The following is a 22,961-nucleotide window of genomic DNA, read 5'->3' on the forward strand; positions in this document are numbered from 1 at the left end:
CGAATAAATTTACTGTAATATCAACGACTTAAGCTAAAGCATGATCGCACAAGTTTGCTATATCAGCACGATAAATGACTACACATGTTAAAAGGAAGATTAATGAGTCTTACTGTCTGTTTAGACTTTGATCGCCCTTTATATTATATTACAGTATTCTTACTTTATCAATACGTGTTTCAAATATTCTCGATTGAAGAGTTTTTCAGCGAGCAGATAATTCGAAAAAGTCAGAATTCGAAAAGTCGAAACACCTTTCTTCACTGTTTCAATTGCATAAAATTAGGTATGAATGTAAAAGTAAAAAAATCTAACAAACGCGATTAGAAACAAAAATCTACTATCTACCAGACTGAATTAATTTCATATTTATGCCAATGTAGATTTCTGAATTTCATAAAATATCGATTTACGTAAATTTGCTCTTAGATTGCTTTGGCATCATTGCCATCGTTTACATCGAATACAATTTTCTTCTTCTGTTTATAATAGCGAGATCTTCATCGAAGAAATACTTTGCAAGAGAATTCCAACAACCAAAGAAAATCTTCGCGTTTTACTGAATTATCTTTCCCATTTATTTTTCTGGTATTTTTCATGCGAAATATAAAGTGGATATTATTTGTCAGACATTTCAGAATCCAGATAAATAAGTTAATATCACAATATTGTGGCAGAATGCTTGGGACATTTAAAGAAGTATTGTGTACATAAATTAAACTGACACGGTACAAATGATGATTACAGTTGAAATCGATGTCTTTCACTGTTTAATATCATTCTTTGAGAATCTAACGAACGAAAACATCTTGCTTTTATAAACGAATAAAAGGATGTTTAATTTTATAATAACTCGTTACCTGGCCGGTTATTTCTTTTGATTAATTCGAAAAACAGTGAATGTTTGATCATATATAATATATTCTGAGATACTTTTTCAATATCTCAGAAAAATAATACTGTTTTCATTCTGTTTGAATTTTAGCATATTTATCAAATCTTAACGTGCATCAGCATTCTTGGGACAATCAATATTATTTTTATTGTGAATTCTTTATAATTATATGTGCTATAATTATATTAATTTACTATAATTTGAATTTAGTTTAATTTAATTTAATTATATGTTTACAATTATATTAAATTTAAATTATACATTTTTATTACATTATTTTTATTTATTTTTTTATTACATTGAATTTAATCTAATATAATTTAATTATATGTTTATAATTATATTAAATTTAAATTATACATTTTTACTATATTATTTTTATTTGTTTTTTTATTACATTGAATTTAATTCAATATAATTTAATTATATGTTTACAATTATATTAAATTTAAATTATACATTTTTACTATATTATTTTTATTTGTTTTTTTATTACATTGACTTTAATTCAATATAATTCAATTATATGTTTACAATTATATTAAATTTAAATTATACATTTTTACTATATTATTTTTATTTGTTTTTTCATTACATTGAATTTAATTCAATATAATTCAATTATATGTTTGTAATTATGTTAAATTTAAATTATACATTTTTATTATATTTTAAATTATACATTTTTATTATATTAAATTAACAACGCCCACGAACATACAAAAGCAAAGTCACGTACAAAAAAAAAATAGAAATTTTTAATACAAGAGCCAAAGTCAAAGACGTTGATCCCAATTACATCTACGTGCAAGGCGCACGAACGCGTAGAACGTAAAGGAAGACCGTGGATAGTATGCGTGCGAGAGTAGTAACATCGCGACGAGACCGTTAGTGAGATTGAAAGCGTGCGCGAGTGTTGAAAGGTGATGCTGAAAGTGGCGGTGAGACAGAAAAACGAGCAAAGGAGGAAAAAAAAAAAAAGAAAGAAAGAAAGAAAGTAAAAGAGACGAAAGAGAAAGGGGGGGAAAAAATGAGAAAAGAACGCGAAAGAAAGAGAGGGAGAGAGAGAGAGAGAGAGAAAGAGTGAGAGAAAGCGAGGAATTCCCGGAGGGTCGAACGAATGGGTTTAAACGAGAGAGAGAGAGAGAGAGAGAGAGAGAGAGAGAGAGAGAGAGAGAGAAAGCGAGAGTGAGAGAGGCAACCCGTCGGGGTTCTGTCTTCTTCGCAGGTTATCGGAGCTGTACCGCCGAGGCACCTTCTCGAGCCACGGAGAGTCCTTGGAGAAGGATGCCCCGGGACTGAGCGCAACATCAACGACCTCGGAATCCTTGGAGAGCAATGGCCTCGATACCGAGATACCAGCCGCGGCCAGGAGACCCCGTAGTACAAGGGGCTCGCAAAAATGGAGTAACGTACGCGCCGTCATGGCGTTGTATTCCTCCCTGCGCAAGATCAAGAGGTACTCCCGTCATTGTTCGATATGGACGGTAACCTCTCGAATTGCACTCTCACCCGTCACTCTGCGACTCGTCTACACGCCAGTACACACGTATCACACGTGTGCATACATGGTACACGTAGTACACACGGGCGGTGCAGGCTTACACACACACGTACATACATAGGGAAACGGTACACGGATCATGGTACTGACGTGGGTTACGGTTTAACCGTGGACTCGATCAGATGGTTTATAGAGGGAGTCCTCGAGATTTAATAAAGAAGGGTAAAATGCATTGGGTAAAAATGCAAAATTGTCAGGTGTGATTTTGATCAAACCTGTTACGGAATTTTTATTGCAATCTCTCACTTTTGTCTCGACGAATAAAAAGTGTTTTAATGTTTTAGGGAAAGCTTTAGCATAAAAGTTCGAGTGGCGAATCATTTGTCAATCGAAGAATTTTTAGAATCGTATGATCTCAGATCACTTATTCTTTTGAATATATGAACGCAATATGTTTAACTTGATATTAACTAAATATATTTGACTATTATATTCTTTTGAATATATTCAACACAAATTAAATTCGTTGCATATGTTATATTTTTACCGATGTTTATATTTATACTATTACTGATAAAAATAATTGTATGATAACAATCTGACTGCACATTCGAATTCAAAATTAAAAAAATATAGGATAACTAGTATCTTTTACGAAGATATAATTTATCTATTAACAGGTACAATGTTAATTCGTTTATTTTTGCAATGATTCTAATTTATCTGGGAAAGATACTTTCAGTCTTAAACTATTTTTTTTTTTCTAAATTATACTGCATAAAATAAAATATAATTAATTCGTCAGACTCATGTACGTTCATTGATATACACATCAAGGGCATGAAATTCTCACAGATTATGTGCAGAATCATTTCGTTTCATCATTTTCTTGTAATAGATATTAGACACGTTATTATAATACCGAAAAATTAGTACAAAATTATTAATATAAATTATTGATATAAAATTACGAAAATTTCCAAATTTTCAATTACTCTTTCGTAATGTACTCTAGTTAAAAAATTTGTCATCAATTCGTCAAACTTATGCAGTTCGTCTTTCACACAATCAGTCACGAAAGTTTTTCATTTAACTGTCTAGGCAGTTGCCTATCTTTTTATTAATCCTTTTGCAAGATAAATTTACGATCGGAACTTTTTCTGGCGTATCTTTACTAACTAAGAGCATTCACAAACTTTCAACTGATGTCATCACTTCTTCAAACTAACTTTTTGTTCGTGATTACGTGTCCGCTTTTTCGAAACTCGCAGCCTATAAATACCGTGCGAATTAAAAGTTATATATATGTTTATCTGTATCCTTTAATTCGCAATTTATTTATAGCATAAATGCGATCACTTTCATGCTACTATTTCGCCAAACATTTGTGGTAACAATTATATTTTAGATCGTTTTTAATTTCTTTGAATAACACTTGTTTGAATAATAGATTATAAAAGATACAAATGAGCAGTATGTGACATACTTGTGTAAAAAGAACAATTGAACTGATCTTAACAAATATGAAAGAAATTACATCATAATTAAATTCAATTTAAAAATAAAATGGTGCCAAAAGTAAAACTTTGTCCCATGTCCTTAATTCTTAAATGGAATTTCAATTTTAATTTAATAGTTGGAGTTTATGTTTAATTTATATAAAATTTCTCCTGCATTGTTAGAAACATAAGGGGATACTAGAGAATTACATAAATCTTCAAATAATAACGTTAACACATAATACAATTATTAAATGTAAAATTAGAAAATGTAATGGTCCCAATACTTCACTAAACAGATAAACAAGAATGAAGACACGTTGAGAACTAACTAACTGTGTATACGTTTATAATGAAAGAGTCGAGCAAACTTTGAAAATTAATTCACATTATTCACAAATGATTGAAAAATTTCTATCACATATTATCTATTTGTATTTCACTAATCATTTAATCAATAAAAATTAATTCATATAATACAAACGATTGAAAAATTTCTATCACATATTATATATTTGTGCTTCACTTATTACTAGAGAAATATAAATGTAAAGAAAAATTAAATGTGATTTTTTAATAAGGAAATTGAAAAAATTTCATATGGAATAATTAATGGTACAATTAATAAAAAAGCATGAGGTGCATTACTGTTCAAAAATATTTAGATAGTTGTTATTTATAGTAGCAGTATTTGAATTCAATTAAAATGATAAAATTAATGATAATTTAATAATTAGAGACAACATTTATCATGTTCCTATAAAATCAATAAATTATACATACATATATATAAATTATCTGTTAAAATATATAGCAATAATATATTTTATTATTTTTCGATTTGAATATCATTTTATAAATCTTCTCAATTCAATTTTCCCTAACTTTCAACCTGCCAATGAAATAACTCTACAAAATTTGACAATTACAAATATTTTAAAAATTAACTTAATGATAATCTATTATATTTAACCATAATTTTGATGTAAAAGATGAAAACATTGTAACTTGATTTTCACCTATTTTAATGAAATATAGTAGATGTAAATACTCTCACTAAAAATATGCAAACGTCTGAATATTTTTAAACAAAATGTACAGTTATTTCAGAGAAATGTTTTAAAAAAAAGTTAGTAACTTGAAATTTGTTTATTATTTAAAATTAATTGAGATTAATGAGATAATGTCAAAATGTGAAGAAAATTTTTCAAGAGACTCCACGATCAAAAAATTGAAACTTTCGATCATAAATGACTATTATAACTGACCGAAAATTTCCCAGTCGACCACTGTTGATAAAAGGAATTCTACTTCAGTCGCTTATAATAATTATCGACAAGAGAAATTTATTTCTCATAACAGTTATCAACGAGGAAATTCTATTTCAATCGCTCATAATAATATAAAGTGTATGAATTATTGTTTTGCATTCAATTGAAATAATCCTCCGCAGATTTAAATAATTCAAAAATCATAGAATTACTTTCTGGTGTAAATCGCGGGGAAATTGAAAGAAAGGGAACGGAAATAAATTTCCTTCTTCGATAACCATTATGAGCAACCGAAATAGTTTCCCTGACCGATAACTGTAACCAAAATAAATCTCTCTTATCGGTAATGACTATTGACAACGAAAACAATTTCATTTATTATTATTAATAATAATAAAATCGTAATTTATAATCAAAAATATTTTAATCAAAGGAGTAATTGCTATCCTATGATTTCTTCATTCTGATTGTAATTTATTTTATAATACGATTTGTTTCTTCCGTATCGAAATCATACTAAGCGAAACTTTGAAGAATAGAGAAACAGCATGATGGAAAAATTCATGCTACGTGAGAATTGTCGTCCAAGTGTACTGACAATATGGAAACCGTGTTATCAGAATACCATTGTCGCAATTCTTACATGGTATTATAGAGAAACCGTGTTGTCATAAGAGGTTTAATTCTAGTTGTGGTCTTTGATTATAATGAATCTAGTCTAAAATGTATATATTCCCATAAAATATCTCAACGTTCTTCCGTAACATGTTAACAAATACGATATATAGTAACATAATAATGGTTAATATTTTATATTTTAATATTTTATATTTAAATAATTTTAATATTTTAATATTTTATATTTAAATAATTTTAATATTTTAATATTTTATATTTAAATAATTTTATTATTTTAATTTTTTAATATTTTATACTTAAATAATTTAAATATTTTAATATAATTTTAATATTTCAATATTTTATATTTAAATAATTTTAATATTTCAATATTTTATATTTAAATAATTTTAATATATAATTTATTTATATTAAATATAAATATACATATAATAAAATTAACGAAAAACTCTGTACAATTTAATGAAAATTAAATAGGGGAATTAAAATTAATAAATGATAAATTAAAGTGCTAGCAATAACGGTTAAACTTACATTGTGAGTTAATAATTTATAAATTTTATTTTAGTAAAAATAATTTGTTACATTAAATTTGTTAATTTTAGGTGAAATTAATTAGCACGGACAGTCCACGTGTTATAACCGTAGCCTCAGATCAGCCATCCGTACACACACTACGACGCAATACTTGTCTTTCTCTCTCTTCCGAGTGACACGTGCTCATACGTATGTACGTACGTAAGTACACGGCTCCACTCTCGGCCTCGTTCATGATGTAAATCTCGCCGGGGTTTCACCGGCACGCAAGCCAGTGAACCTGGCCAACGAAACCCAGGGCCGTTTGCCTTGAAAACGAAGAAGAAACTGCCAACCAAGGGCTACGAGCTATTTTGTTTCCCCTCTGAGCCACAGTCGACTCTCGTCGCTTTGATGTTACACGGCACACCACTTTCGCAGGGAATCTCAGCTGAGACGTCGCTTCGCTGTATTCCCCGCGGTCTCTTCTAGGTTTCGAGAGCCTTTAATCGTTTCTGCGAGACTTCTTGAACATTCCTCGTTACTCAGAACACCGGAATTTAACGTTAATTGGAATATTGTCTGGTCTCAAGTCTCTCCCTTTTATACCATTGTGGTTTCTTTCTTTTTTTTTTCTTTTTTTTTGTCTTTCGGGCAAGAGAAATTCATTCGTTCGTTCACGGGACTTTAACCGATTAAGAGCCAATTACATCGAGTTAATGCAATGCAATTGGAATTGTTTCTTTCAATCAATCCACGTCATTATGTTTTTATCTCTGCTGTCCATTCCTCCACTGAGATTCTAAAATTGAATTTATAGCATTTCCATGGATTTTCTTTTTTTTGGTCGCAAATCGTTTTATTGTGAGAATTTTTATGTTAATAAAAATATGATATGTGTCCTTTTTATATACTTTTATTTTATAATATTGTCCAATTTTTACTTATTATTGAAGGCTGTTTGATTCTTAAGTTAATTACAGTTTTTGTAATTAAGTTAATATTATATATTACAAGTATAATATTATAATATATTAATATATTAATATTATAGTATAATATTATAATATATTAATATATTAATATTATAGTATAATATTATTATATATTACAAGTTTAATATTATATATTACAGTTAAATATTGAAATATTATAATTAAGTTAATCAAGTTAATTACAGTTAATTACAATTTCATATTTAATTCCTTATGAATCCTATTTAATATTACAGTTTAAGATTTATTTACGACTTTTACATTCCATTTGCAACGTTTGCAGAAATTTCCAATTTGTGAACACGTTTGAAAAAACATTACATAGGTAACAAATAATATTTGAAGAGTTTCTAATCTTTAATTGATATATTACTGAGAAGTTATAATTGCAGTCTTGCAAACATCAAAAACTCATAAAGTAAATTTAGCCTCTAAACTGTTTGTTATCTCGACATAATCGAGGATCAAAAATAAAAAGAAATTATGTTGTATATTAGTATGATAAAAATAAATAAATTAATGAAACAAAATAATTTTAATTGTACCGAAGAGTAATGTGAAGAATAACGTATAAAATATCGTTGTAATACATGAAACAAATGCAAAATATTGTCGTTTTAGCAGCAGTTAATATCAGTCTGACTAAAGTATAAACTTCATGTCATAAACAGTGCAGTTAAATTGTTGACAAACGAAAGTATCGAAATTTAATTTTTGCAATTGTCTTCTCCTTCGTTCCCTTTATTTTTCATCGTCATTTAACCGAGATCAAAGCGAATACTTGAAACCAGGCAACGTCTGATTGTGAGTTAACGCACGAATCACAATTGATTGACGAACAATCGAGAAATGGTGTTCGATTGTCTGGCCGTTTCGTTGCTTTTTACATCGTGAGCACACGAGTCGATCTCGACAAGCGTTACACCTATACGAAAGTATTGGCTAGCCACTAGTTTCATCGCAATTCTATCCTCTTTGCCAATCTCTTCTTCTTGGGTTGCAGCGTCAATTCAACCACGGAACACATTACACGCTCCCACTCTATTCTAGATGACATAGCTAATGGCCAATTGCTGTTTCTATTTTCGATAGTACCGAGCGATCACCCACTAAGGATAGAAGGGCGAAAATGATGATGGAACCACCTGGATGAAACGTGTTCCTTCGAATTCTTTTTTTTTTCTTTTTCATATTTTCACTTTTGTCATGCGAATCACGTGCAATTGAAATATAATTCATATAATTTACATAATGAAACGCAAGAAAGTGTTAAGAAGGTATTATAATAAGTGGTAGTTAGATGCTTTATTTCAACGTAGTTTAAGAAATTAATCGAAAGTATCTACGTATCTTCGATTCGATGGAGTAAATGAAAGATTCATTAGTAAATATTTTCTTTTCTCTTTAATGTTACACGTGATGGTTTAACATTTTATTTAATTTCAGTTCATTGGTATGATAGAGTAACAGATACAAATTTCAAATTTTTTACGCTTGGTGTTCAAATTTAATCATAGATAAAATTTCTAAAGCTATTAGTATTTAAGTTAGCATATATTATTATATATTTATTATAGCATATATTATATATTTATTATAATTGTGCTATAATTTATTATATATTTATTATAATTGTGCTATAATTTATTATATATTTATTATAATTGTGCTATAATTTATTATATATTTATTATAATTGTGCTATAATTTATTATATATTTATTATAATTGTGCTATAATTTATTATATATTTATTATAATTGTGCTATAATTTATTATATATTTATTATAATTATGCTATAATTTATTATACATTTATTATAAATATGTATATTACATATTTATAGCACAATTATGCTATTATATATATATAACTATTTATTTGAAAATTAATTCAAAAATTTTATAAGCATTTCGAATAACTGTATTATGATATTATGATATACACGTAGTATTAACAATATACCAAAGAACTATAGCTTATTACGAAGTTTGAACGACGAGTATCGAATCGTAAAAATTTTCATATTTTATGTAAAGTCCAACAATGATAAATAATAGAATATTTAATAAGTACACTATTGTAATAAACAATTCAATTGTGAGATAAATTTATTCGTCAGAGGATTAAAAATTTTACCATCGAAGCAATACTACCACTTGTGAACGATACTGAAATATAACGTATTAACGCTTTAGTATTCTCAAAATTTAATACAAAAACAAGTAAAAACGGAAATCGGAAATACAAAGATATTTGGATTAATGAGTACGATGTAAATTCAATTAATTTAACATTTCTATATGATATAAAAAGTGCTTTAATCTTTTCTGAAAAATCATATCACATTATACGAGTACAAATACAAACAGTCATATAAATTAGATTCATAAATGTTTGTATTAAGTTGTAATAAACATAAAGATTGCAATGTAACGATGAACTGGTTTTTGTTTAGTAAAAAGTAGAAACAAATTTGCGATATTTGTTTGAAATTTAAAAATTAAATTGTACATTGCATTACGAATTTCCTTTTGATTGTCTCTCGTTTCAGTAGACACATTATCGATCTTTGCTAATTAATTTTCACTCCGTAAATTCTTTCTTTTCCTGCAATTAAAAATTTAATAAAATAACGATGACCTCGAATTATCCATTGTTGATCAAGTTCATTTAATTTAAATTATATTTGAACGAAAAACCAATGCGTCATCGTTGCGTTACAATATTTATTGTAACTTCTCGCGAGACTACATTCGTATGACATATTTTCCAGAAAAAATTGAGGTGTCATCGTACAGAGAAAAAATATTTATTACAGCGTAATTCAAAATCTAATTCAAAACAAAATGAATCCAAGGCGTTTCGCAAACAGTACCATTTCACTTTAAATTCGGAAGTAAATCGGAAGCGAACGAAACGAATTTCGAAACAAATAATCAATTCGAACGTCGGATCGATCATTTGGTTCCTCGTATTTTATGGCGACGCGTAAATTCGAACGTTGACGGAAACTTAACGTCCGGAAAATATCCGAGGCCTTACAATCTGGTTTTATGGTATTCGAAGGAACGCAATCAATTCGCATCATCATTATGCTCGTTTTCTTCTTCGGTGCATGCACTGTTGATATCAACGCAGCACGGCGAAAAGAGAGAGAAAGACAAAAAGAAAAGGGAAAACTTTTAATCGAGGAGCAACACACGGAAGGAGCAGTTTTTCTCTCGCAATTCTCACGATCGTTTTATTTCCGAGCGACGGGACACAATTTCTCTAAAGCCCCGTTTCCACGCGTCTGCACAGTCGCGTGAACCAGTTAATTCAATTTATCGTGGACGCTTAAATGCCACGATTGCACTCATTAAGCTTACGCGATAAAATTTATTTGACGATACTACGTAAAACAACTATGTACGACAGTTCCATGGAAAATTCTGTATTCATATACCATGTATCTTCTGCCAATTCTAATTCTATTTGTACACATTCGACAAAAAGCTATGTGCAACTAATTATGTATAATCGTAAAACAGTTCGTAATGTGAAGATAATATTGATTAGATGAATATTTAGTATGTTAAAAGTGCTCGCTTGAAAATATTGATTGAATTTACCAGCGGTCAAATTTTTATTTATACTCTCGATGAAATTAAACACCATCGAAATTATTCGTGAATTTTTGAAATCTTTAATAATGTTTTCATGATAATCTGTGATATTATTTGTTTCAAAGTGTAATAACTTGTAATGATAGACAAAGATAGTTATATATATGCGTGAGAGTGGCTCGTTTCTCTTTTAGATAGATGAATTCATGTAAAACACACATAAACCATTTAAAGGGATCGGTTTTAATGGAGCGCAGCACGTATCGTGGAGTCAATGGCACGTGAAACTTCAAGAGAACTAATAAATTCTAGTAAAAAAAATTTACAGAGCGAAAGTTTCTGAAAGGAATTTTCAAATTTAATAATAATTGATAAAAATTACTAATATGAATAAATTAATAATATCAATTATGATTAATATTATTAATTTATGTAATATTAATTAATTACTGATATTATTAGTTAGTTATTAATTACTAATATTAATAAATTAATAATAAAATTACTAATATTACTAATATTAAAAATAGTAAAATACATATGGAATTTATGTGAATGCTTTGATTACAAAATATTCGTACAGAATTTTTATGAATATACAGTAAAGTAATGAATATACAGAGCATGACATAATAATGATGTCGATACTTTAAATTGTTGTAACTTTGTAAAAGAAAATCATACAAGCTTCAGAATCTACTTGGCTTCATTTTAAAACGTAAAACTTCTATTTTGACTGTCCTAAGTTCGTTTTTTCTGACAGACATTTTCACATCACGTAGGTAAAAAAGTTATTTCATTCATAAAAATTGTAAAAATTTTTTTTCTAACTTGAACCATCATGAAATTTTGAAAATTGAAAGTTTCTCTTTACAACGAAATTAATTGCAATTTTATTGGACTTTGAACATTAAAGTTAAATGACGAAATGTTGGGATTTTTTTGAATTTTAGTTGTTTAACTTCAATGTTCAAAGTTCAATAAAATGAGAGAAAATCATACGAAAAGTTTTAAGAGGTTGTTGCAAATGGGGAAACTTTAATCTTCAAAAGCGCGACGGATTTAATCATAAATAAAAGTATTCAGTGTTTTTACATGTATGTGAATTTTTACAATTTTTTAAAAGAAAAAGAACACTTTGAAAAATAAAAATTGTCTAATTTTTTTCTTTGACGAAGTTTAAAGTATTGACAATTTTTCATTTAAATTAATTATGATGCAAAACTGACTCCACGAAAACAATTTATATCTGCCAGAATACCGTTGACAAGGTCATAAAATTTTTTTCGAAAAGCCAAAACATCTTTAAAAAAACAGTACATGTTTTGCTCCTTTTGTATTCTACGTACAAACACTGGATAAAATATTATTAATATCAAAAATCCATTATTACTAATATTAAAAATCCATATGTACGTTCTGTGTTGCTCATTGTAGAATTAAAATTATACAGAATTACAGAATTTCTGTGGATATAGAATTATAATTACAAAGCACATTTACAATTTCAATTATGAAGCACATTTTCGTGAACGTAAAATTAAGATTCTTAAATTAAGATTCTTAATCCTTGTTGACATCTGTAAGACTATTGAATGCATACGTGGTATTTAATGTTGTACAAATGAAACCGTGAATACATTGCAGACTGTGAGAATTTTGGTAGCAGGGAAGCAAGAAAAACAATCAAACATTTTCGGAAGAGTATTATCGTTAGAACTGATGTATTAAAAAAATAACTAGAGAATTAAGAAAATAAATAAATAAATAAATGCACGCATTGAAATGAGACTGCAGCATTCTTTGGCATTTGGCATGCGTTCGTGAAAGGAATCTACGTTCGTTCCCTCGCTGGGGTAGAATCAGTTTCTTAGACAATTGTCGTCTCCTGGCGACCTATTCGCAATTAGTTTGACACTGAAAGGGCCAACGATAATAGTTGAAGATCGTTAACGTCGATACGCTCGACCAGGAGACTGTCCCTTTCACTTCCGTTTCCGAGAGACACGTCGGAAAATTGTGCTCCAGTGCTGAACTTTTAACGCATTTATCGACTCGCGGGTCGCGAACGATCGCGTGAGCTTGCAAGTTTCATCCAACAAGCAACGCGAACCAGAACCAGTGGCGAGCATCTGAGAATTGGCAATTCGTTCTACGTTTCATTTGTTACGTTCGAAATCGGTTAGATGCCAGCTGTGGTCGGCAATGCGTTAAAAATTCGTCCTCGATGCACTGATACCTTTAATGCATGAGAAGCTAGAATGCAAGAACACGTAGAACTCTGTATCGATATATACGTAGTTGCAAGGAATCTTTACGAATCTCTCTATCGTTGACAAGAAGAGGTGGACCGATTTCAAATTTCGTGAAACTTTGCACGTGAATTTACACTGTGCCGCGGTGCATAATTAATCAATCGTCGAGATCAAAAATTTCGTCGACTTTCAATTTTAATCAGATTTATGTCACCACGGATGATTTTCGGATGGTTTTATAATGAAATAAGTTCATAATTAATAAGTTTATAATTAAATAGTTCTGATAATAATTTGGATAACTTCTTTTTTTTTTTATATAACAGTTTAAACATACACACTTTTAGTTTGAAACTGTTTCTTCGAGAAACTTACTTTTCAAGAAGATAACCATCGAGTGAAATAACAATTAGTTGAATGTCTTACAACTTAAAAATGAACGAAACAGTTCGAGAAACGGGATACGAGATTGTGCAACAACCTAGAAATTTGCTTTATATTTACAAATGTGTTTAAATTATCATATAATTGGTTATTTTAATTAACGTATGTTGATAATTAAAATATAATTAGATTTCCTTTTGAAACGAAGTAACTCGTTAACAGAATTCATATTTTTCATAATGCGTAATATAAACGAAGATCTTTCGTCTCTTTCGATAAAGTTGATCCGTTTCGCCGGAAATAAAATTACCAACGAGATGATCGAAATAATCGTTTATCCTTTTTTTTTCTCTTTCAAATTATATATTTCTGTGGAAGCAAAATTTAATATTCCTTTTGTTTTAATTTGACATGGCACGATAAACGTGAAAAAGCAGCGAACGATACGAACAAATTTCATTCTTTTATTTTTCATAACGACTCTTTCTCTGTTGCGTCAATTTGATAAGAGAAAAAAAATTAAATTGAGGAAAATATTAAATTATATTTGCGAGCTGTTACATTATTCGAAAATCTAATGTTTCAATTTCTTTGTAGAAAATATTAATTAATATAAAATATTAATAATAAATGTTTCTTTGTAGAAAATGTTAATTAATATAAAATATTAATAATAAATGTTTCTTTGTAGAAAATGTTAATTAATATAAAATATTAATAATAAATGTTTCTTTGTAGAAAATGTTAATTAATATAAAATATTAATAATAAATGTTTCTTTGTAGAAAATGTTAATTAATATAAAATATTAATAATAAATGTTTCTTTGTAGAAAATGTTAATTAATATAAAATATTAATAATAAATGTTTCTTTGTAGAAAATATTAATTAATATAAAATATTAATAATAAATGTTTCTTTGTAGAAAATATTAATTAATATTAAATATTAATAATAAATGTTTCTTTGTAGAAAATATTAATAATAAATATTTCTAGAAAGTATTAATTAATATTAAATATTAATTGTAGAAAACAATCGAATTAGATGTTCGTTAGAAGCCTCCAGAGCTCTGAAAGTTTCACTGAAATCGGTATGTACACGACACCTCGCAAGAGATTACGAGGAGGAAGGAGCAAAAGTATGAAATTACTAAACATCGTCGTTAGTTTAGTTGCCAACTGTTATCGACATCGTGCAACATAGAGAACGCTGATTTTTCGACGAATGCTGATGCTTGACACCCTTCCCCCAACTGCCCAACCCTTCTACCAGCTCGTCTAAATTAGAGAAAGAAAGACTGATTCCTAAGTGTAGTTCCTGACCACCGAGCACCGAAAACGTTTAGCGAACAAACACACGGATCAAACCAGACTAAACACGCACACCGAACACCGAACACTTGCAGTCTGATGACACGCGCAGATCAAACGACACGCTCGTGACACGTTTCAAACACTGACACACTGATCACGATACACTGAACATGGGTGTGTTAACGATTAAAGAATGCGTAGTGGCATAATGAAGTTTATATTTACCTTTAGTTTCGTTCTGCCTCTCTGTCTATATAATGTACTTGACAACTCTCTCGATGTTTCTGTCTCTGTCTGTTTGTCTATATCTGTCTGTCTGTCTGTCTGTCTGTCTGTCTGCCTCTCATCCATCCGATGCTCTGATACTTGAACTCGATCTTACTCGATCTTTCTCGCTCACTTCTCACTTTCAAGTATCCGTCCGTGATCTACTTGTCACAGTGTTAGAGAACGAATCTGTCGGAAAGAGAGAGAGAGAGAGAGAAAAAAAAAAGAAAGAACAACGCAAGAAACAGAAAGAAAAGACTGTCAAAAAGTAAAATAGAAAGAATCGACGTGGTCGTTTCAATGGGTCCTTCTTTTTTTCTTTTTTTTTTTTTTTTTTTCTTTTTTTCTTTTCTATTGCTGCTAAAAATGTAGTATATCAGCTAATCGAAATTAAAATATCTTTTNTTTTTTCTTTTTTTCTGTCGAATGAAACGCAAGTAGGATTAATCTGTCTGCTTGCAACGGTCATAGATACTGTTTATTATGTACTGTTGTTACATCCATAGCAAGACGCGTGTGATGAACGAGATGTTTCAAAGACATGTGTTGCTCCCTAGCAAGAGGTCTTGTTCCACGAATCATGCATGGAATTTGCAAGAAAAGTTGTAAAAACGGAGCCGAACGATTCGAGAGATGCAACGATAATTCCTTTCTCTATCACCATTCGTTTCTTCTTTCTTCCTTCCTTTCGCTCGAATCTTCTCGGCTTGTTCGTTCTCAGCGACTTTAACAACGTCGATTGTGACTGTTCGATTTCCATATATATATATACTAGATGAAAAGGAAACGAACCAGTTTGAAGAAACTATCGGTCAGAGATGGACTGTCTCGGTTTGCAAGTGGTGAGCTTCAAATGGGGAAGACACTCGTAAATCTATTCAAAAGCTTGCAACTTCTTAGAAACGGTACCACGATACTCGTTTCTCTTTGTTTCGCCGCGTGTATTAAACGAAACTTGCTTAAAAAGTTGCAGCCTTCATTTTGAGATTAACAAGAAAAAAGCAACTCGAACGATAATTATTCAGTTCGAAAGAAATGATGAAACTTCTTTTCTTTTCAATTAAATATGTACATCTACGTTGAAGCTGGCCCTGTGTTTATGATGACAAAATATTGAACAACGATTGAGGGGAATATAAATTTAACTTTAAATCAAGTTTATCTATTCATTGTTTGAAATAATGTAATTTCTCATTAAATATTGTTGAAAAATGTATTAATCATTAGGAAATCTTGGAAAGAATTATCTTTCTGCTAATGCGTCTTTTAGTAATGTAATCTTTTATTCATCTTTCTATTAATACTATATAACTTCTGAGCTTTTAATCTTTTTACTTTCCCGAGAATCTCAATCAATTTTTATGTATTATTCGATCCTACGAACTTTTATCGACTGTTCTTTTTTATCTAAAATTTAGCACTTTCACCAAACTTCTTCAGAAACAAAATTCCGCTCCTGCATTTCTGTTCTGTTCCTAGTATATTCTCAATCCTTGAAAGAATTCTTTGCTTTTCAAAAGACTTTTTGCTTCTTTTAAGAAAGAAAAAAGGAGAAATTTACAAAAAAGTGGAGCTAATTGATTTAGCTCCTCTGAGCGATTGTACAAGGTGATTCAAAAGTTATATGTCGCGAGTTTGACAGATCGATGGAGATATCTCAAAATTGGTCTTAACCTCAAAGTTTAAGGTCAATTTTTTTCGTTGTATTTTATAACATTCTTCAGGAGAGATAAAAGTTCAGTTTCAAAGAAAATATGGAAAGTAAAGAAACTGGAAAAATAATTTCCGAGTCTTACGATATTTAAGTTTTCTTTATTTATAAGGTTATTTAAAGAATAACTACTTCAAACTACTTTAATAAAAAAAGTATTAATAAGAACAAAGAGTAAAGGGCACTAATTTAAGTGTTAAATATTTAAATACTTAAAAGTTTTCTTACTTATATTATTACTTATATTTAATACTTATTATTTACTTATATTTAAATACTTAAAGATTCTCTTACTTATATTATTACTTATATTTAATACTTATTACTTACTTATATTTAAATACTTAAAGGTTCTCTTACTTATATTATTACTTATATTTAATACTTATTATTTACTTATATCTAAATACTTAAAGGTCCTCTTACTTGTATTAATACTTATATTTAATACTTATTACTTACTTATATCTAAATATTTAAAGGTCCTCTTACTTATATTAATACTTATATTTAATACTTATTACTTACTTATATTTAAATACTTAAAGATTCTCTTACTTATATTATTACTTATATTTATTTAATACTTATTATTTACTTATATCTAAATACTTAAAAGTCCTCTTACTTATATTAATACTTATATTTAATACTTATTACTTACTTATATTTAAATACTTAAAGATTCTCTTACTTATATTATTACTTATATTTATTTAATACTTATTATTTACTTATATCTAAATACTTAAAAGTCCTCTTACTTATATTAATACTTATATTTAATACTTATTACTTACTTATATTTAAATACTTAAAGATTCTCTTACTTATATTATTACTTATATATATTTAATACTCATTACTTACTTATATTTAATACTTATTATTTACTTATATTTAAATACTTAAAAGGTCCTCTTACTTATATAATTACTTATATTTAATACTTATTGCTTACTTATATTTAAATACTCAAAGGTTCTCTTTATTTACAGAACGATATATTTTAAAAAAGAACCTCGAACTCCGCATCAAATGCTGCATGATGAAGCCACTGAACGATGAAGAATGAAATTATTACTTAGCTTGCGATATAATAAAAAGCAAAGAAAAATCCCAAATCGACAAGAAGGAAAAAAAATATCTAGAGATGTCCAATGATCTGGCCGAAATTTAAAAAAAAAAAACCGAACGTACCGAACTATAAATCGCGTTTCGAGCATTTCGTAATTTCAAAAACAATTAGCAAACAGGTTAACTGAAATGAAACAGCACATCGTCATGCATGATATAGTTAATGGAGCATCTTTGTCAGGGTGTAACCTGATATGTAACGCGAGAGCGTCAATATTGAAAATACGATGCACTTGTTAACAGGATAATAAATTCTGTCGGTGATATGGCACCTTGTTGGGGCATCCCTGCTTGAATCTCTAACCCATTACACGTAGATTTTCGCGAGCTCATATTCTTGACGCTTTGCTGATTCAGGACGCTTCTACGCGAAAAATGCATTCGTCCGTGAACATGTCACTTTGCAGAAAGTGTCTCTGCACAATTTATTAATACCCGCAGGACAATATCCGATATTGGATCCAATATTTCTTCACAATTTATTTAATGCTCAACAGCGAGAGGATTTCAACGAGCAATGGTTCATTTGCAGTAGCAGCTGATGCGTTTTATAAAGACGTAGACAGGCCTTTTTTTTTTTTTTTCGTTGATTATTTGTCCGGCTATATTATGTGCAATTCTAACCTGACAGGGAGTACCACGCAAACCCATTAACGGATAAGCACGAACAAGAGCGATGACTCGTTCTTCCTTGAGCTAATGGACTCCACTCTTCGTTATTTTTAACACTGATCTCGAAACTGACTGTCCAAATCGCATCGATCTTCTGTATATTTTTTACTTTATATCGCCAGCTAAACAATAATCTCTCTCTTCGTCGTTAACAGGACTTGCGCATAACTCAAACATTTAAAGGATGATTTATTCTATGAAAATGATCATTCCGCGAATAAGCATTCGATAAATAAAGAAAACTCAATTGATCATAAGACCATTTGTTACGACATTTCGTAACAGAATGGAATCATAGTTCCTTTAGAATTTGCGATGAATGATTCGATAAAAAAAAATTTTGACCTTGAAATTTAAAGTCCCAAAGACAAGTTTATGGTAGGTGTCCATTTTTAGTAGAATACTTCTGTCAAACTTCTGTCGTGATCTAGATTACGGATGTCCGTGCAAAAATATTTTGCATGTTGCATACGTTTCTTCAATTAAAAAGCATATTGATTTCATCATACTTAATTACCATTTTAGACGACTATGTATATAATTTAAAAAATCAATACAAACCAAGTCATCGGTATCATAATGGCATTAAAATACACTCACAGATAAAAATATACTCACGTGAAACTTTTTTAGCATTTTAATAGTCACAAGTTAACATTAACTAATAAATCTCAATATCTGAGTGTGAAATATGAAAAAGCCAGAATAATTTGTATATAATAATATATAATAATAATAATTTATATAAGTTTTATAATTATATATATATATATATTATTGAGTTAATATGTATTGTTATTGAATCCAATTTATATTGTTACTCAGTATATTGAATTTCAAATAGCATTAAATAACATATTACTCAAAAATTTTATATACTTCTCATAGATATTTGCCATGCATATTTACACATTTTATGAATATAAATTTCATTAATTTCACTTTTTTGCTTGTTTTACGTATGTAAACATCCGCAGTCTAATAAGGACACATAATTTTTGAACATTCTCTGGAAATTAAACAGCATTACTTATGGTATTTCAATTCGAAAATGATTGCTACACCCGAAGAAGAAAATTCGGTCACTGGAAATTACGATAACGCGAAAGATAAACAATCTAACATCCAGCTACATTTATCTTCGCAGCAATTAGAATAGTGATTAATGGCGCGTAATTGAGTTGCAGTTAACTATTTTATTCCGTACGCGTTGAAATGTTTTTCAGTTTAATTGTTTCTGATGAACTGCGATGTTTTAATGCAAAAGATATTTTATAAATGAAAACGTTTTTTTTACAAATGAAAACTTATTTCATAAATGGAAGATTCATTAAAATTACGTGTTGCTTAAGAGATGTGGGGTTGTAATCATTTCAAGATGATAATAGAATCACCGTGGCTTGAACAAATTTAAAAATTTACTTTCACCTCAAAATTTTTATTTATTATAAATTCAGACGTTTAAATCCTAAAATATCGTACTTCGACGCATTATTATTACGTACTTAATTATCTATCCTGTGACTTTTATTAAATATCCTTACTATTTCCTTATCGATCCATAAAAGATCTTATTCAAATGATATTTTTTACCACTTTATCTGCGAGTTGTAAGATATTTTGACGTTCGTGGATAGATTATTTATTATCACGTTAATTAACGTAAATAATAAATAATCGTGTAGAATGCAATTTGTCGGAATATTTACCGACTCGCAAACGAGGTATTAAGAGCCTGGTCGAGAAATTGCTTTCTCTCCCTCTCCATGAAAAAGAAAAAAAACACTTTCCGCGTCGGAAAGTTTCAAGCCTCTCCTCGATAAATATCGAACGACGTCACCTAGGTAAGCACACAATTTCTAATCTCTCTGATCTCCCCGTTCAGAAACTTCGACTCGGTCTCATTCTATCTCTCTGCGACCTCGGTCTTCGACCCGGACCTCGCAGCCCCAGTTTCGTCCCTCACTGGCGATCTATTTCTCTGTCTGTTCGCAGAACGAAGAGCAACCAACGATGGATGAAGCTACGGACAACGGTGCAACTCTCGTCGGCGATCTCAACGATCCAGAAGAAGCCGCCGTTGAAACGCGAGGACTCGTTCCTCAAGCGATTTTCCACCAGACAGATACCGGAGAGCCAGGAGACGTTGGACACGGGCGAGGGCGAAGGTGACGCCGCCGACGACAAGGATTCGAGCGGCCGTCGCCGACGACGACCGAGGAGGCCGCAGAAACCACCCAAGACCGTGGTGAATCCAGACGAGAACTTTTACTACTACTGGTTGATGTTGCTGTCCGGCTGCGTGCTGTACAATCTGTGGACGTTGATCGTGAGGCAAAGCCTGCCGGAGCTGCAGGCGGTGGCGCCGGCCGCTTGGCTCGCCTGCGACGGTTTCACGGACCTAGTGTTCTTTCTGGACGTGGCGGTGCAGTTTCGTACCGGCTACCTCGAGCAAGGACTGATGGTGTACAACAGCAAGAAACTGGCCGGTCATTATCTCAAGTCCAAGTCGTTCGTGTTGGACTTGCTGGCGCTGCTGCCGCTCGATCTCCTCCAAGTGAACCTCGGTAGCAATCCGATGCTCAGGTTCCCGAGGTTCCTCAAGATCTACCGCGTGTACAATTACTACTACATGGTCGAGTCGCGGACGGTTTATCCGAACCTGTGGCGTGTGCTGAATCTGATACATATATTGCTGATACTGGCTCACTGGTTCGGCTGCTTTTACTACTTGCTCAGCGAAGCGGAGGGATTCCAAGGTGAATGGGTCTACCCGTACAGGCCAGGAGCGTACGCGACCTTGACCAGAAAGTATCTCGGTTCGCTGTACTGGTCCACCCTCACCCTCACCACGATCGGCGATCTACCCACCCCGGAGACCAACGCCGAGTGAGTGATATGTCTCTACGACTGTACACGCTCTTCCTTTGCTTTCATTCTTTTTTTCTTTTTTTTTTATTTTCTTTCTTTCTTTCTTCTTCTTCTTCTTCTTCTTCTTCTTCTTCTTCTTCTTCTTCTTCTTCTTCTTCTTCTTCTATCTTCTCCCATCTGTTTTCCTTTCACGTTTTCCTTTTCGTTTCTTTCGCGTTCCCTTCTTCGTTAGCCTTCTCTTCTCTTCTAGTTTTTATTCTTAGTTCTTTTGGCTCGTTCTCCGTAATACTTGTGTTCGTGTACCGATGTTCGTTTGCTCGCCGGTTAGACGGTGCTCGTTGAGTGTTTGGCACACACAGGGCGCGGCCACCTTTAACTAGATTTCACCCACCGACGCTTGAGACTTGAGAGAGAATGGAATGTCACCGCGTCGTTGATTTATATAGACTGCCGGTCTGATTTCCTAGATTGGCACGTTCGTGGTCTCTGGTGAAAAGGGAATGTAGGTTTTTCGAGAATGCGGGAACTCAGTCGATTCGAAGCTTAAAGGAAGCTTCGAATGCCAAGAGAATAACAATCCTGGGGGACCAGAGAGTATAATTTCTCTGTAAGCTTTCGTAAGAACGAACGAATTAGAACGTTCTACAAAATGAAAAATGACGGTAGTACTATATAATTATGTTAAAATATAATATTAATATAAACATTATTGTTATTATATTATAATATATAATAATATATAATATTATTGTTATTATATTATACTACCAGCTACGCAATTTTTATCCATCAACGATCATCATAGCTATCTCACTTGAATATAGTTATCGTAATTTATGAATGAAATCGATGTTGAACACTGGGGGACAGATTGAGTCAAGAGTAATAAATAAATGAAAAATAACTGCATATTCAGAAGCACAAAGTAAAGTGTTTCTTTTTGCAAAAGTATGACGTCAATATCTCTTTCCTATTGATTCCAAGAACAATTTATTAAGAATAAGTTATTAGTACTTTTATTTATAAAGACAATTGTCGTAACTTGCACGTGAAATCATTATATAAATTAAACTTATTTAAAAGAAAACTAGATATTAATAAATACGACAAACATTTAATTTCTAAATATATATTTATTTTTTTTATTTCACAAAAAATAATATATATATATATATATATAGATCATTCACTTTCGAAATAATTAAAATTAATTAATTAACCCTGATACAAAAGGTACAAAATAAATTTTACTTATTTATTTTGTAAAAATTCATTTTCGTTGCTTTAAACTATTAATAATATTATTAATTTTTAATTATTAGTGAAATATATTTTTATTATAAAACTTTATTTAATTATATTAATTTTAAATTTTATATATATGTATATTTTAAAAATATCAAAATTAATATTGATATC

General features: G+C 30.3%; 1 protein-coding gene across 2 annotated transcripts in view; it reads left to right on the forward strand.

The window, feature by feature from the left end:
* The window catches only part of LOC122536294 (cyclic nucleotide-gated channel cone photoreceptor subunit alpha-like), a 270,944-nt gene that overhangs the window by 238,167 nt on the left and 9,816 nt on the right, over positions 1–22,961 (forward strand). For both annotated transcript variants that reach the window (XM_043668539.1, XM_043668540.1), the window contains one exon: positions 20,667–21,560. In XM_043668539.1, the coding sequence (XP_043524474.1) occupies positions 20,667–21,560 (894 nt within the window). The remainder of the gene's footprint in view (positions 1–20,666; positions 21,561–22,961) is intronic.

The sequence above is a fragment of the Frieseomelitta varia genome, unplaced genomic scaffold, assembly GCF_011392965.1.
Source record: "Frieseomelitta varia isolate USP_RPSP 00005682 unplaced genomic scaffold, Fvar_1.2 scaffold_820, whole genome shotgun sequence".
NCBI lineage: Eukaryota > Metazoa > Arthropoda > Insecta > Hymenoptera > Apidae > Frieseomelitta > Frieseomelitta varia.